The sequence below is a fragment of the Sphaeramia orbicularis genome, chromosome 11 (assembly GCF_902148855.1).
Source record: "Sphaeramia orbicularis chromosome 11, fSphaOr1.1, whole genome shotgun sequence".
In the NCBI taxonomy this organism is placed as follows: Eukaryota; Metazoa; Chordata; class Actinopteri; order Kurtiformes; family Apogonidae; genus Sphaeramia; species Sphaeramia orbicularis.
The window spans coordinates 27,749,044-27,765,037 of record NC_043967.1 but is presented as its reverse complement, the minus strand read 5'-3'; the positions used below and the strand labels follow the sequence as shown (position 1 = coordinate 27,765,037).

Genomic DNA, 15,994 nt, shown 5'->3' with positions numbered 1-15,994 from the left:
TGAGGAAAGTGGAAACTCAACAAAAAAAACAACCAACCAAACAAACAAACAAACAAAAAAACCCGTAGCTTGTAATTTGAGGTTTGTGTTTTTTTTAAATCTAATTAACTGTATGTATAAGTAAAGGGTCAAGCTTACTTTCCCACAAACATTCATTACCATTGTGCTGTTCAGTTTTACTATTCAGATCCACTGAGGCCAATTAAATTGCAGCGTTCCTTGTTTACACACAAACTAACATCCAATGTTAACACGTAACTCATAAATAAATAGAGTTACATATTGTTGCATATTACAGTGGTGGAAAAAAGTTTTCAGACACCCTTAAATATTTTTATCTCAAATATTATCATGAAATATTTGTAGAAAAAAAGTTTTTTGTGTCTCAAATGGTGTGGATGCATCAGACAGACACAAACAAGTGCAAATGATTTTTTTTTGCTTATTAACAAGAAAAGAATAACAAATCTAAATTCTTGACAGTTTCAACATGTCATACCCTGGATGTGTTTCATTATTTTGCTGAAACATCCAGTTTTGACCTTGATGGAACAGAACATGTGCAGAAAGGAGCATGTGGGTTTGGAGAATGGAACAATTCTTGGCTGAGCTCAATGACTTAAGAATGATTCTTAATGCAATATATCACAAATGCATGGAGTGTCCAAAAACTTTATTCCACTACTGTATGATACAAACCAGACATGCACAAAATCCAAAACATACATGTTCATATCATTTTAAATACAAAGAATAAAAGTGTGTTTGTTGCAACAATATAAATATGTAGAAATAATTAAATAAAAACCAATATTAACATAGTGAATGGTATTCATAAACAACTTTACTCAGAGTCCTTTACAATATACTGTATGTCCTTCTCCCATTCGCACACACATTCACACACATCAGCATAGCCGTGGTGCAGCCTCAGATGTCTCATGACAGATGTAATACCAGGTCACAACACAGTCTGAGACGTCTATCTGAACTCAGACAGACATCAGTCAGCGTCTATCTTTGTAAAACCAGACCCAGATTAGAGGTGGAAGTTTTCCTAAGCCTCATTTTTGTCACCACTTGGCTGCACCCGGACTCTTCAAATGTATATTTTGTCTGTATGCATTTTAAATAGGCCAAGAAAATCTGTTCTTTAATTGGCCGGTAAATAAAAGTGCCCCCGAGGAGACTTAGTCTTGATCTAGCAGGAACCAATTGACCTGAGCAAGCAGTCCTAGCTGGATAACAATGTAGGTTTCCAGCAGAGCGTACATGGCCAGAGCAGCACTTTTCTTAAGGATAATTACAATGCACACACACACAAAAAAAAAAAAAAAAAAAAAAAAACCTGGAGGCCTTATTTAACATTTTTCTCCCACTATTAACCAGATGAGATGTGTTTTAATTCGTTCCATAGCAGCACTGACCAGTGGGCAGTTTGTGGAGCTTTCACAGGAGGGAACGTCAGTGGGAAAATTGGACTTTTCCACCAGGAATTAGCATTTTATGATGTGTGCATGCAGCAGACATTGTGTAATGGGACTGGTACAAAGGCTGAACCCAAATGCAAGACCAGAACACAGATGACCAATTGAGAGTGTTTATTAAACACAATCACGGTAGTAAAAACACAGCACAAAATTGTTAACACGTCTATGAAGGCGTGTGATACTGGACTCTTCGTCAGGGCTGTGAGCGGAGAATATGGATGGTCAGCACGGCTGAGCCAGAGGATTCCCATCAACACCCCGACTAGGGCAAAACAAAGGATAGTCAAAAAACAAGCCAGGTCATACACAGGAGGGCAGTTCAGGAGGCAACGGGACATGAGGGATAGGCTACTCACGGTCAAGGTCCAGGCGAGGGTCGAAACACAAGGTAACACGTTGGAGGCTGAGGTAGTCAGGGAATAGGCAGAATCAGAAGTCGATGTACGAACCAGGTCAGAACCAGACGAGCAGGCAGACAAGGAACAGGCAGGATCGGTGGTCGGAAGGCAAAAACGGGTCAAGAACGGGCAGACAGACTGACAGGTATCCAAAAACGCTGGTAAGTGAGCACACAAAGGTAGAACACAAACTGGCAAAGGAACAGGGGAAAACACAGGGTTTAAATACACAAGAGGGAGGGAAGACAATAGGACACAGGTGGAGATAATCAGGGAGGAGTCAGGTAATCAGGAGCAGGTGAAACAATCAAGGAGGGGAAGTAAAGACACCAGACATGACACAAGAGGGAAACTTAACAAAATAAAACAGGAAATGACAGAGAAAACAGAAAAGACAGACACAGTCTGGGAGCAGACATGACACATTGTTAACAAGGGGGAATTTTGCCTTGAACAGGAAGGTTAAAGCTCTGCAGGTGAAGAGATAATGTAAACAGGTCTTAATGCAGATTTTCATTTAGCGCTTGAAAAAAATGTACGTGATGTTTTCTGCGCCTTATGCATCACTCTAACCCTGACCTGTGACTCCCCTGTTGAGGTGATGCCAAAGAATAGAGAATTTCCCCTCAGGGATCAATAAAGTATCTCAGCGTGCATTCTGGCCTTGATTTCACCATCACCCCCCCCTCTCCTTTTTGCTTTTTCTTTTCCTCCATTGCAGAAGAAGGATGTACGCATGCTGAGGTTCATCCAGGAGGTGAACACCACCACACGCTCCTGTGCATTGTGGGATCTGGATGAGGACACAGAATACATCGTCCATGTTCAGAGCATCAGCATGGGAGGCAGCAGCCCCCCCAGCGAACCGGTCCTCTTCAGAACGCCCAAAGAGTCGGAGAAGCTGGCGTCCAAGAGCCCAGGTGAGCCCAAGATGATGAGTCAAACAAACAAATGTACAAACATGTCATTTACAGCACAGTTACTATCTAAGACAGATTCACCAGAGACCCCTGCATAATCAGCAGCCAATTTATGGAGTTTTCCTTCTTAATATTCATTTTCTTGAAGCACAATTTTTTCCTGAGCTGTTAATGATGCAAAAATTACTTAATTTACTGCAGGGTTTGGTGGTTAGTGGGTTTGCTATTTTTAGAAATGGGAAAGAAGTTAATCCATATGAAATACATTACAATGGTTTTGCCTCTGTGAAATCCGCATGTGTTTGGATGGAGATGAAAAAGTGGAGAACAGTGAAGCTGTGGGCAGGATATAAGATGATAACCCATGCACTGCAGCCAGTCCAACCCCAGCCATTGTATTTACACATTTGTCCTGAAACTAGTTTTATAGCTCTGAATTATTATTAATACTCTAGAAACAAAAAAGCCAAGAGGAAATAAGTAATTAGTGCTTCTTTTTTTTATATAGATCCCTGATGCTACATTGCTGGTCTAGCTCAGTACATAATGTTCTAAAGCCAAGTCACAAGAGTAACATACAATACATACAATATAATACACGTTGTATTGTGTGTATTTAATAATCACTTCTCTCACACTACGTACTCATTTTATTATACATGTAAGACTCACCAATAATGAAAATGCAAAGAGACGGAAATAAGAGAGCATGTTATTGATGATTTGAGACACAGATCTTAAACTCCTTCACTCTTAAGTCCTATTTTGAGTGCGTAAGTGCATTCTTTCTGTCAGTTATGGTGAAATGAAATGCACTGTAAATGCAGGATGAATGCTAGACATGTATCGATTGCTGTCTTGGTGCGTTGCGGGATGGTTAGGATAAGGAAACAGCGGAGGAACCTGTGATTGGGGTGGCAGCAGCAAAAACTGCACTGTACATAATCATGGTCATTTTTTAAAAAGACAAATTATGATATGATTAAAATAGCAGAAATTATTTAATAATGACTAATGTGGCGCATAACTATGGAAAGTTAAATTTTAATGTCAGAAATTCTCCTTTCATTAATCATTAAAAAGCAGTAAAGAAAGACATTTGCATTGACATTTCCAGTTCTGGAAAATTGAGTAACTTTTAGAAACTTGAGCTCTGCCGTATTAAATGTGTGTACTGCATGCATGTGCACTAAGGGAAGTACTCAAGTTTATGGCAGGATTAGGGTTAGAATCAGGATAAATCAGATCCAGGTTTATTTTTTGTGATTTTGTCACAATTCTGCAATAATCAGAGCCTTTTCTGTGAATAAAATCATAGAGGACAGCTGAGATGGAGGTTATCAGTGGTGGAACAGTGAGGTGTGAGCTGTGAGAGTGATATGGGCTGGGGGGGGGGGGTATTATAACTCAACTGTGCTTGAAAACAGAACAGAACCACACAACACCATGGCTTAACCCTTTATAGGGCCCTCATTGAAATACTCTTAAATTCAACATTTCAACCTTAATGTGTTATTGGACATCGTCATCTACCTCTTCGTCGGTCGGCATGACAACAGTCCCCCTCCTTTGACCGTAAAACATCTGAGCAGCACTTGCTAAAAAGTAAACACATGTAAAAAAAAAACACAACTGTTATAAGATCATAAACTGACAAAAATCCCTCATATTCACTATTTACAGCTTCAAATGTCTATAAAATCTTCCTGAATAACTTTTATAGTGTTATAAAAACCGGGAACGGGATTAGCCCTATATTTAATGTTTGTGGAAATTACCAAAAATAGTCACTTGCCCAATAAAGGATTAATGAGTGTTACTTTTGGTATCATCTACTCACAGAGTACTGGCCTCCACTGCAAATCAGCTCAGAAATGGAACTGTAAAGAGTCTCCCAAATGATCTTAAAGGAGTTTTATTTTGCTTTTTAAAATGGAATTATGCATTTTAAAACATTTCCTTGTGGTATACATGAACTGTAAATGCTATGCTTGGGTATCAATTCTTCATTAATTCAACTCTACAGGTCCATCTTCAACCCTATTTCTGAGTAATGACACCAGAAAGGTTGTTTTGAGCACTGGCCCTTTAAATGCAAATGAGCCACTTCACACCCCACCCCCTCCAAGGTTGCTGACCGTGCTTTCTGTCCCGTTCATCCACTTGTTTTCATTAATAAAACCAACAACTGAACATTTTAGGTAATTGGCTCCAAGTCTGGACATATTTTCAGTTTGGACTACAACTGCTGCTGCTGATAAAAAATTATGGCGTACTAAGAGAAATATTCATCCGAAGTCTTGACCTTATATGTACAAATGTCATGACGTAACTTGTTATAAAACTTGACAAATTAAGAAGGAATTAAAGCAGGTTGTAGAAATCCACTCGATCTTTGCCAAAATTAATATATAGACAGCTTTGCAGCACCTGGAGGGTTCAAATTCAAACTTTTTGAACTATTAGGGTCCAAATACACAAATAAATGTACCAAAGACTAATAAAAGTGGGTTTAGCAAAATATGACCCCTTTAAGGTGGGAGTTACTGACATTAAGTCCTAATATAATTAAAATAGCAAACATAACCCAGAGTAAAAAAAAACAAACACTCCGCTCCAACAGGGACGACTATATAATGGAAACAGTCTGATCCTTTTTTTCTCTTTGTATTTCTATTGAAATTGTAAAAGCAAAAATAGTATGAAAACACTTTTTTTCCCATATTTTAGGCCCCCATGGAAGTACTCGCCTACAGTATACTACCTACACCAGAGGCCCTGTCTATACATATCTGCATAAGAAGTTAATTAAAATTCAACACCCACAGTCAAACACTAACATAAATATAAAAGTTCCCAGAAATAGAAGTCATGATTCAGCACAGGAACATAAACAGAAGGAGAACGATCTGCTTTTTCTCCAACTCACACATGTACTTACAAATACTGCACAGGTACTACATGAGCAGATTTCATAATGACAGTCACAGTCCTCTGTTTATGCTTCCATGCTCTACATAGACAAAAAAAATAAATAAATAAAAAAAACAACAGTTATTTGCCAAGTTATTACAAACAAAACAAAGAAATTGCTGTGTTTGTGTGAATCCCCACCTCCCATACAATGCATTATCCTCTTCCTCCAAAGCTCAGGCTGCCGTTATCTGGAGCGGCTTGCAGTGCTTCCAATTTTATCGTGTCCGACCCAGTTACAGTGCCAAGAGCAGCTGCTTCAGAGGGACATGGCAAAAGCTAAATGCTCATCAGCAACAAGGTGATAAGGAAACAGGGGACGTCAGAGAATAGTGTATTCCCTCGAAATACATCTGTGTGGGAGCTTGTCAAGACTCCCATGGGAACTAAAAGTGTGGCGTTTACTACACTGTGAATATAAAGGGCCATTTTGTGTTTACTACTGTTGTAAAGTAAGAGTAGATTTGTTATCGCTAAGTGGGAACGTCAGAGGAAGAAAAATGAACTCAAATGTCAAAACCTGCTATTTCTCAAATAACCACTAGAGCAGGGGTGTCAAACTCATTTTAGTTCAGGGGCCACATTCAGCTAAATTTGATCTGCAGTGGGCTGGACCAGTAAAACAATAACATAATAATATATAAATAATGTCAACTCCAAACTTTTCTCTGTATTTTACAGTGAAAAATGTAAAATTAAACAATGAAAATGTTTACATCTTCAAACTGTCCTTTCAAACTATGTGAATAACATGAACAAACTGAAAGAATAAGTGGAATTTTAACACTATTCTGCCTCAGTTTATCATTTCCACATGTTCATTATAACTTACAGATCAAAGTGGATCTACAAACACACAAAACATTTAGTAACAGGCAGAATATTGTTAAAATTGCACTTAGGTTTCTTAAGACATTTTAGGTTGTTCATATTTGTTAAGATTATTCACATTTTTTGTGAAATTATACTTTGTTTTAGTGTAAATACTTGAAAATATTTACATTTACAAAGAGAAAAATGTGGAGTTGTGAGTATTAACAGATTATTATGATAGAATTTTACTGGTCTGACCCACTGGAAATTGAATTGGTCTTAATGTGGAACCTGAACCAAAATTGTTGATTGTTGATTGTTAATTTCTTAATATCTATTTTTGCATTTCATAAATTCATCCCAAGGGCAGAACTGGACCCTCTGGACTGGATTTGGCCCCCAGGCCGCATGTTTGACACCTGTGCACTAGAGGCTTCAAAAGTGAATCACAGTACCCTAAAACGTATCTGTCAGTGGAGCCCGTATGCACCTTTATATAGGTTGTTTTTTTTAACCCAAAAAGACCCAAACAGCCACTGGCGACCAAAAGCATCTACTCATCTATAATGTTTAATAACTGTTGAACCACTAATCCTATTAAAACCTAGACATAATTGGTGTAAAATGCAGTTTGTCGTCTTTTTATGGTCATCAGATAGGACCCATTTGGATGTACAGAGGCTCTGTAGTTACCATGGAAACACTGTCATCTTCTACAACATTGATTCACCGGTAAAACCCATAGAGTTGGATCAATGACAGTGAATGGAGACACTGGGTTTATGTTCACCTATTGATATTATTGCTGAAAAAGTCACTTTTTCTTCAGTTTTCTCTGTTTTTAATATAATAACCCTCAACTTTACTCTGAGCCTTTATGAACATCTACATGATCAGTAAATTGAATAGAGGAAAACTCATGATTTATACAAAAAAAATGCAAAATATAGAGGATAATATTAGAATAAATCGTGATAAATTACTTAAGGATGGTTAAATAGAGAGAAAAAATATTTTAAAAGTACCACAAAAGTAGCACTGGGTCTTTATGGGTAAAATGAGGCACCAGTTAGGATTTAGACGGGGCTAAATCCATTTATTTACACAACAGTTATTAGTGTCATTTTCCATAGTCAATGTTTTGCCTGCAGTGGATCGGAACTTTTAGCGTCAGTTACAGTGACCTCTCCTGGTGAAGTGCAAAAGCTGCCATCAAATTAGACAGGCTAGATCACAGGTGTCAAACAGGCGGCCTACAGGCCAAAACCGTCCCCCCAAAGGTTCTAATCCGGCCCGTGGGATGAATTTGCACTGTCCAAAAATTCCACTGCTATCAACAATCAAGGACGTTTTTGTTCAGATTCCACATACAGACCAATGTGATCGAAAGTAAAATAATAACATAATAACCCTGTAACAATAAAATGTGGACAAAATAAAAATTAAGTGTAATATTAACAATATTCTTCCTGTTACTAAACGTTTTGTACATTTGTAGATCCACTCCAATCTGTAAATTGTGTTAATAATAAGCTGACATACAGTATAATATTGCAGAAACTGTTCATAGTTTAGTTCCAAATTCCAAACTTAAAAATTTCAACAATATTATGCCTGTTACCAAACGTTTGTGTAACAATGAGTGTAATGTGTGTACATGAATAAAGGATAAGTTGAGGCATATTATTGTTAAAATTTCACTTATTTTTCTGAAGAAATTTGTTTGGAAAGTTTGTAAATGTAAATATTTTCATAATCACCTCCGCCAAGGAGGTTATATATTTGCCAGTGTTGGTTTGTCTGTCTGTCTGTCCGTGTGCAAGATAACTCAAAAAGTTATGGACGGATTTGGATGAAAATTTCAGGAAATGTTGATACTGGCACAAGGAACAAATGATAAAATTTTGGTGGTCACCGGTGGGTGGGTGGGTGGGGGGGCACTGATCTGCCTTGGCAGAGGTCTGCGCTCTCCAAGTGCTTTTCTAGTTTTATGTTTTTTACTGCAATAAAACATAGAGGAAAAACTTGGAGTTGTCATTGTTTAAAGGTTATTATGCTATTATTCTAATGGTTCAGCCCACTGGGAACCAAATTGGGCTGAATGTGGCCCCTGACCTAAAATGATTTTGACAGCCCTGGGCTAGGTGGTTGACAGGAGGCTTTTAACCCTTTAAAATCTGACGTGTCATCGCTGGCACACCCTGCGCATATACAGTTTGGATGGCTCTAACTCTTCCACTGTTTGTGCAATTGGAAAAATTCCACTGGTTTCTGAAATCTGCACTTTATGGGCTTTACTGGGTCATGACAGTAATTTCACTCATACCTGTTCTAGAAACTGGAGAAGAAACTGTTTTAGCAGTATTATAACATGCAGGAAATTGTAAATGACTGCTAGATTTTGAAAGTTGTAAGAGCTCTAGAAAAAATGAGCAAAAGGACTCACTCACAGTATATTTTCTAACCTTTTTATGGTCAAAATCAGAAAAAAAAAGTCCAGGGTTTAAAGGGTTAATTACACCTCATTGTGCAGTGTTGAAGAAACTACTTTACATTTGTTGAAAATAGCTTGTGTTCTGAAGCTTCCATCACTCTTGGGTTTAAAGTGTGTTTGATTTCAAACTTATTTGATGCACAAAGACTGAATATTATATTCTACTTACAAACATAGACTGATGAATGTGTATTGTGTTATTGAGGACAGAGTGCTGGGAAAGTATGGCATAAGTTGGGTGTGCTTGTGTAACTTGCTTTTTATTGTGACACATAGTTTTTTCAACTATTTTTGGATTGAACCAGTTTCTTTTTTGCTCACAACTTCTCCACATTTGGAAAATACTCACTCACATAATACACACGATACCGCATGCATTAAAATTGTTTCGTAAGTTTATACTGATGAGGGTCCACGTTTTCAACTGAGATGAGACAGTGCCGGTGAATCATCTGATCGAACTGCCAACCACTCAGGTGATTCATTCAAGGCAGTAAAGTAGTTGCTGCTTCGGACCTCATATATCATATATATGTGATTTTTTTCCGCACCAATGCCAGCTTTGAAGCAGTGATTCGATATTCAGGGTTTGAAGCATGTATCAGAGCTTCAGTGTCGTACTCCCATCACTACTTGATACTGTTAAAGGTCCTGGTCCATTTCTAGCAGTTCATCACTTCACCTCCTGCTCAGCTGTGTTTAGACAAATGCTTATATTATTTCCCCTCCCCTGAACTCAACAGCACAGATAAAGAGCTGACGACACACAAAACACAACCTCTAAGATGTGAAAAACCTCAGTACAGCCATATTCTGTCTCAGGGATCCAGTCTGACGGGTGGAGTGGAAACTAATATTAGGGTGAGGTCAAGGGCGTCACAGATGGACAGCCCACTACTATTTGATTCATAACTTTGGAACCAGACCAGTTTAAGACAAATATTAGGAATATTTGGAAAGGTCTAAATGTCATCTTAAACATACTCAAAGGGCAACATTTAGTTTCAATATTTTGAAATGAAAAATATCAAAAACTACTGCGTCATGGATGGACAAAAAATGAAAGTCTATTTTTTGCAAAAATTACAAAGTTCTCAAAAGTGAAGTTCCTATGACATTTTCCTCCTAAAATGGATTCAGTGCATACCGTAAACCCTCTATTTTACAACCTAATAATTCATTAGAGGAAAAAGAAATAGGTTATCATACCTAAATAGCTAAAGTTTTGACAAATGGCAGCGTCACAGATGGACAACAAAAGTAAATATCAAATTAAACAATTTTATTTCAATTATCAATATCATATACTTTTTTTTACACCATACAAATAATATGAACATTATATTCAAATGTATTTTACATAGATATATGCATTTATTAATTTTAAACACTGTGTGTTTAGAATATGACATAAATAATATAATAGTCAAATATCAATGTATTTGGAATAAATTTAGTTTATTAATGAGAGTTTATAAAATGAACCCAGAATGACAGCAGAAAACTTTGTCACTTTCCAAATATTTACACTCATAAAACTCCTCAAATTTTTTTTTCCACAAATTTTTTCTCATTTCAAAATATATTTTCCTGAAAATATAAGCAATTACATACCAAAAAATATTATGTTGTTGTAGATTATTGTAATTTAATTTTTTTGACCAAATGTTAACCTTCCCTTGACTTTGCCCATTAGTTACCTAATGTCCAATATCGTTTTTGTTTTTTACTCCTTTGATCACTACTTGTATCTTTACTTATGAGCTTCTTTCACTTCGTCTGCTTTACATCATCACATATAACTGGACGTATTTTATGGACTCAGGGACACAGTACTTTACTGTAGTGGTATGGAGGAATGAATAGGATGGGAATCTGGAAGTAGAGATGTCACGACTTGACAACAGGGATAGACCCATGTTAAAAATACAATACAAATGAACTTGTGAGTGTTGTGCAAAAATGTCACAGAAATGAAGAATAATAAAGGAGACACTTAATTCAGATAGTCTGCTCAAATGTGTGTGAGGAAAAAGTCAGTTATTTGACACTGATGTATTTAGAAAACCAACATTTGGCAACTAACGTCTAAAAACTTGCCACAATATACATGTTGCAGCGTTCGTGTGGTCATGTGACACTGGCCTAGCATTTAACCCATTAAGACCCAAACATCCACTGGTGACCAAAAGCATCTACTGATGTAAAATGTTTAATACCTGCTGATCTGCTAATGCTATCAATACATTGAAATAATCACTGTAAAATACAGTTTGTCATCTTTTCATGGTCATCAGATACGACCCATTTGGACGTTCAGAGCCTCCGTAGCGAATGTGAAAACAAAACCTTCTACATCATTGATTCGCCATTGAAACCTACGGAGTTTGATAAATGACAGTAGATAGAGACATGTTGTTTAAGTTCAGTTAATGATATATTTTACTGGAAAAGTCACTTTGTCTTCAGTTTCCTCTGTTTCTGATACAGTAACCTATGAATTTACTCTGAGCTTTTATGAACATCTACATCAGGGGTGTCAAACTCATTTTGGTTCAGGGGCCATATTTAGCCTGATTTGAGCTCAAGCGGGCCAGACCAGTAAAATAATGACTTAATAACCTATAAATCATGACAAATCCAAGCTTTTCCTTTTGTTTTAGTACAAAAAACCCCCCAATTAAGTTATGAAAATATTTACATTTTACAAAAAAGATGTGAATAACCTGAAAAAACAGAAATTTCATTTGAAAAATTAGTGCAATTTTAACAATATTATACCTTGACTTATTATTTATACATGTACATTTACACACAATGTTACATAAACATTTGGTGACAGGCATAAAATTGTTAAAATTTTGGAGTTTGGAACTAAAATCTGAACAATTTCTACAATATTACATCTCTTATTATTAACACAGCTACAGATCACAGTGGATCCATAAATGCACAAAGCATTTAGTAACAGGCAGAATATTGTTCAAATCGCACATTTCGGGTTATTCATCTCTTTTTTTATTTATGCATTTATTTGCATTTTATTGTGAAAGAATAGTTTGGTAAATGTAAATATTTTCACAGTGTAATGTTATTTTTTTCACATAAATTTTTTCAACATAATTTTTCACAAAGAAAATTTGTAGTTGTCATTATTTATGGGTTATTGTGTTGTTATTTTTACTTCAGATCATATTGATCTTTATGTGAAACCTTAACTGAAGTGAATCTGTGGAATTTTAGCACTTTATAAATTCATCCCCGGGGCCAGATTGGAACCTTTGGCAGGCCGCGTTTGGCCCCCGGGCCGCATGTTTGACACCCCTGATCTACATGAAGTGCATGATTTTCACTTAAAAGTGCGAAACACAGAGGATAATATTATAATAAATGATGATAAATCACTTAAGAAAGGCTAACTGTAGAGAAAAAATAATAATTTGGGAACTGCCACAAAAGTAGCACTGGGTCTTTATGGGTTAATGGGACAATTCATCTTGATGTCGAGGGGTGAGGTGTTTTGTGTGTCCAACTCTGATGGAAGTTTCCTATGTGTGTGTGTGTGTGTGTGTGTGTGTGTGTGTGTGTGTGTGTGTGTGTGTGTGAGTGTGTGTGTGTGTGTGTTCATGGAAGCATTCATTAGCCATCCTGATTAAATCTCCCAGCCATTACTGCTCTCCTCCTCTTCTAAGCGGGTATTTATCAGCCTGACACCATTTAGTATCCGCAGGCACACTGCAACACAACACACAACCTGTCTGTGTTTCTGTTTGTCTGCTTATCTTCTATCTCTGTCTGCACCACTGCATATAACCATTACAAAACCACTGAGCCCACTGAATTTTTCATCGTGGTGAAGTGTTGGCAGTGCTACACATAACGTTTTTGGCTTTATTACTACAAAAACTTCCACTGTACCAAGCAGGCTATTACAGAGCATTCTTCTCATTCTAAGTGTTACAACCTTTAATTTATTTTTGACAGTGTGCAGCTGCTGTCTGTGTTAAAAAAAACAGTCACATATAGTGTAATAAAATTCCCAGGACATCAACACTGTTCTATTCTTACCAACACAGCTGCTGTTTTCTCTGTCGCCTAAACCAACTGCCTTAAAATCATAAATCATAAATGGCAGGCACAGCATGCCTCCCGTTTAACAGGATTTAGAGCGACAATTAGTCTTGATGTTGAGTATGTGGAGCAGTCAGGCCAGAAAATATTATTTTTATGGAGTTTGCTCATATTTGGAGTACAGAGATGCAATGCACTGAACTCACAAAGTTTTTTGAATATGCACATTTGTGAACAGGATTAGTTAAAAAAAAATAACAATTAATACAGGAATAGATGAAATGTTGATACATTGTAACCTCAATGTATGTTAACCTGTATTTAAAGGCTGTTTTACAGGGCAGTAAATAATGAAACCTATGTTCACAGTTTTAATTGAGACGTACAGTGGATCAGAATCAGAATAGACTTTATTGTCATTACACAGTTGAGTGCAACAAAATTAGGGCGCAATGGTATAAAATGACAAAAATTAATAAGGGGGAAAACAATCACAGTATGAGAACGTAAGTAAATACACAGTCCGAAAAAACAGAACAAAAATCTAAAGTATAAAATAGACAAGGTGCAAAATACAAAAACTGACAAGGTGTATTTTACTAGATTACTGCACTGTAAATGTAATGTTGTTTTATAAGGACATTGATAGATAATAGTACATTTCTGCTACTTTTTAGATGTTTATTACTTTAAATTTAACTTACTGCAGGGATGATAGATGACATTGGCGTGTACTTAAGTATCTCTTTACTGACATGCTTAAAGTTTTTAACACTAGTAACTGTGTAAAAGCAAAGGGCAAGGCTCCAAAATGAAGCCAATATGAATGTATGTTAAAATTGTAATTCTACTCACAATTATTAGTATTGACTCTGAATCATACGCTGTGTAAAATGGACAATATGCTGCTCTTACTGTCTATGGATTACTACTGTGGCGAAATACCAAGTAACTTACTGATGTACAAAAAATACACAGAAAACTTCTCTCTAAAATGGCCACAACTCTGGTTTGCTTTGAGCCACTCTTAAAGGATTGAATACAGTCATTTATGTGCAATTGGTCATGTGTTCCAGAAATGATAACCCTTTTAACCCTTAGGGGTCTGAGCCTATTTTGGCCATTTTTGAGTACTTTTGATTTTGCCATTATATACTCTATAAAAAAATGTTTACTATACCCATGTTTGGTATCTTTTTTTTCAGCATAACTTCATCTATCTCATCTGTCTATTATTTTTTCACTTTAACCAAATATATTAACACAAAAGGACAAAAAACACACAAATAATATCAAATCTGATTTGAAAAATGTATATAATTTATTGGATAAATAACACAAAGATGTTTAACGAACCTTTTCAAAGACGTTAAAAGTGAATATTGGTTCCAAATATTAGGTATTTAACATTAAAATTGTAATAAATTAAAACAATACTCAAATATTTGACGTAAAAGCACCTCCCGGTTTCCACCAAGGTTATTATCGTTGACAAAACCTAACAAAATGACGAAAACTAGAATTGTAAAAACATTTCCATTAATTGAAATAAATAAAAACTATAATTAAAAGAAAAAAAACAATAACTAACTGAAACTGTATTGTGTGCTTACAAAACTAACTAAAACGTATAAAAATTATGGATAAAATTCCCTTCATTTTCGTTTTTGTCAATGTCGGATTGATACGAAATCGATTAATTTCCCTCAAGCAATTTTAACTGCTGGCACCATATGATATTTAATGGTCTGTCACTTGTGGTCACTTGTGGTTTAGAGTCATCTCCTGGTCCCCACTCTACCTGGAAACATGGAGACTAAAGTTTGGAGAAAGCAGCAGAGTCCTGTTTGGGATTTATTTGAATACGACGGAGAAGAAGAGAAAAGATATGAACAAAAAACTAAAACTAAACTAAAACTAAGCATTTAGAAAATAACGAAAACTAATAAAAACTAGCAAACCTGCTCTAAAAACTAATGAAAACTAACTGAATTAGAGAAAAAAAAGTCAAAACTAAATAAAACTAAACTATAATGAAAAATCTAAAACTATTATAACCTTGGTTTCCACATCCGGTTCAGGTGGGGCTCATTCTCACCCTTACCTGTAATGCTAATGCAGTCTGTGAATTAGAATCCTCAGATTTGGCCAGTTTTGTCTGTTTTGAAAAAGGACAAAAAATGACATATATATGGTCAGAAATCTAATGCCCCCTCCCCACCTCATTTTTATGCTTTTACTCACGTTTGTTTGCTCTGGTTTCAAACCTTCATATCTCTGGTTGTATTTGTTCTATCAATATCAAATAAAAAGTGGGAGAGTGTCTCAAGTCCGCACTTTTGAATGCAGTTGTCCCCAGTGGTCTACATGAAGGACTTCTGATGCTATGATGTGTTGAAAATGTCATGTGATTCAGTCACAGGGCCATGACCGTGGTCCCCTAAAGGTTAAGGAGAAAGCTGATGCTATATATATTTAGATCTGCAATGTTGTATTTTACAGCGGTCTTTCACCATGCTCTTCCCTTTGTTTCTATCTGGTTCTAAACTGATAGATTTTTGGTATAACAGAACTCAAATGTAAGGGACCATTGTGCACATGTGTTGCATAGATGTAAACCTCACTCCACAGTGTCATGTTTTTAACCCTTTCATGCATGAATTATGAGAACATTAATCAAGATTTTTTTCTCTGTTCCTCTTTGGGCATTAAAAAAACAATGCGATTTTTTTTTTATTATTATTTATTTATTTTTTTAAATGAAGCTATTTTTCATAGAGTTGCAAAAATACCCACTCAGCTGGACACCATGTGTTTAATTTTTGAAGCAAAGAA

The 15,994-nt window shown here is 36.2% G+C and overlaps 1 protein-coding gene across 1 annotated transcript in view; it reads left to right on the top strand.

The window, feature by feature from the left end:
- fndc5b (fibronectin type III domain containing 5b) overlaps positions 1-15,994 on the top strand; it is a 44,574-nt gene that overhangs the window by 13,609 nt on the left and 14,971 nt on the right. The window contains exon 3 of the mRNA XM_030147839.1: positions 2,610-2,808. Coding sequence (XP_030003699.1) covers positions 2,610-2,808 — 199 coding nt within the window. The remainder of the gene's footprint in view (positions 1-2,609; positions 2,809-15,994) is intronic.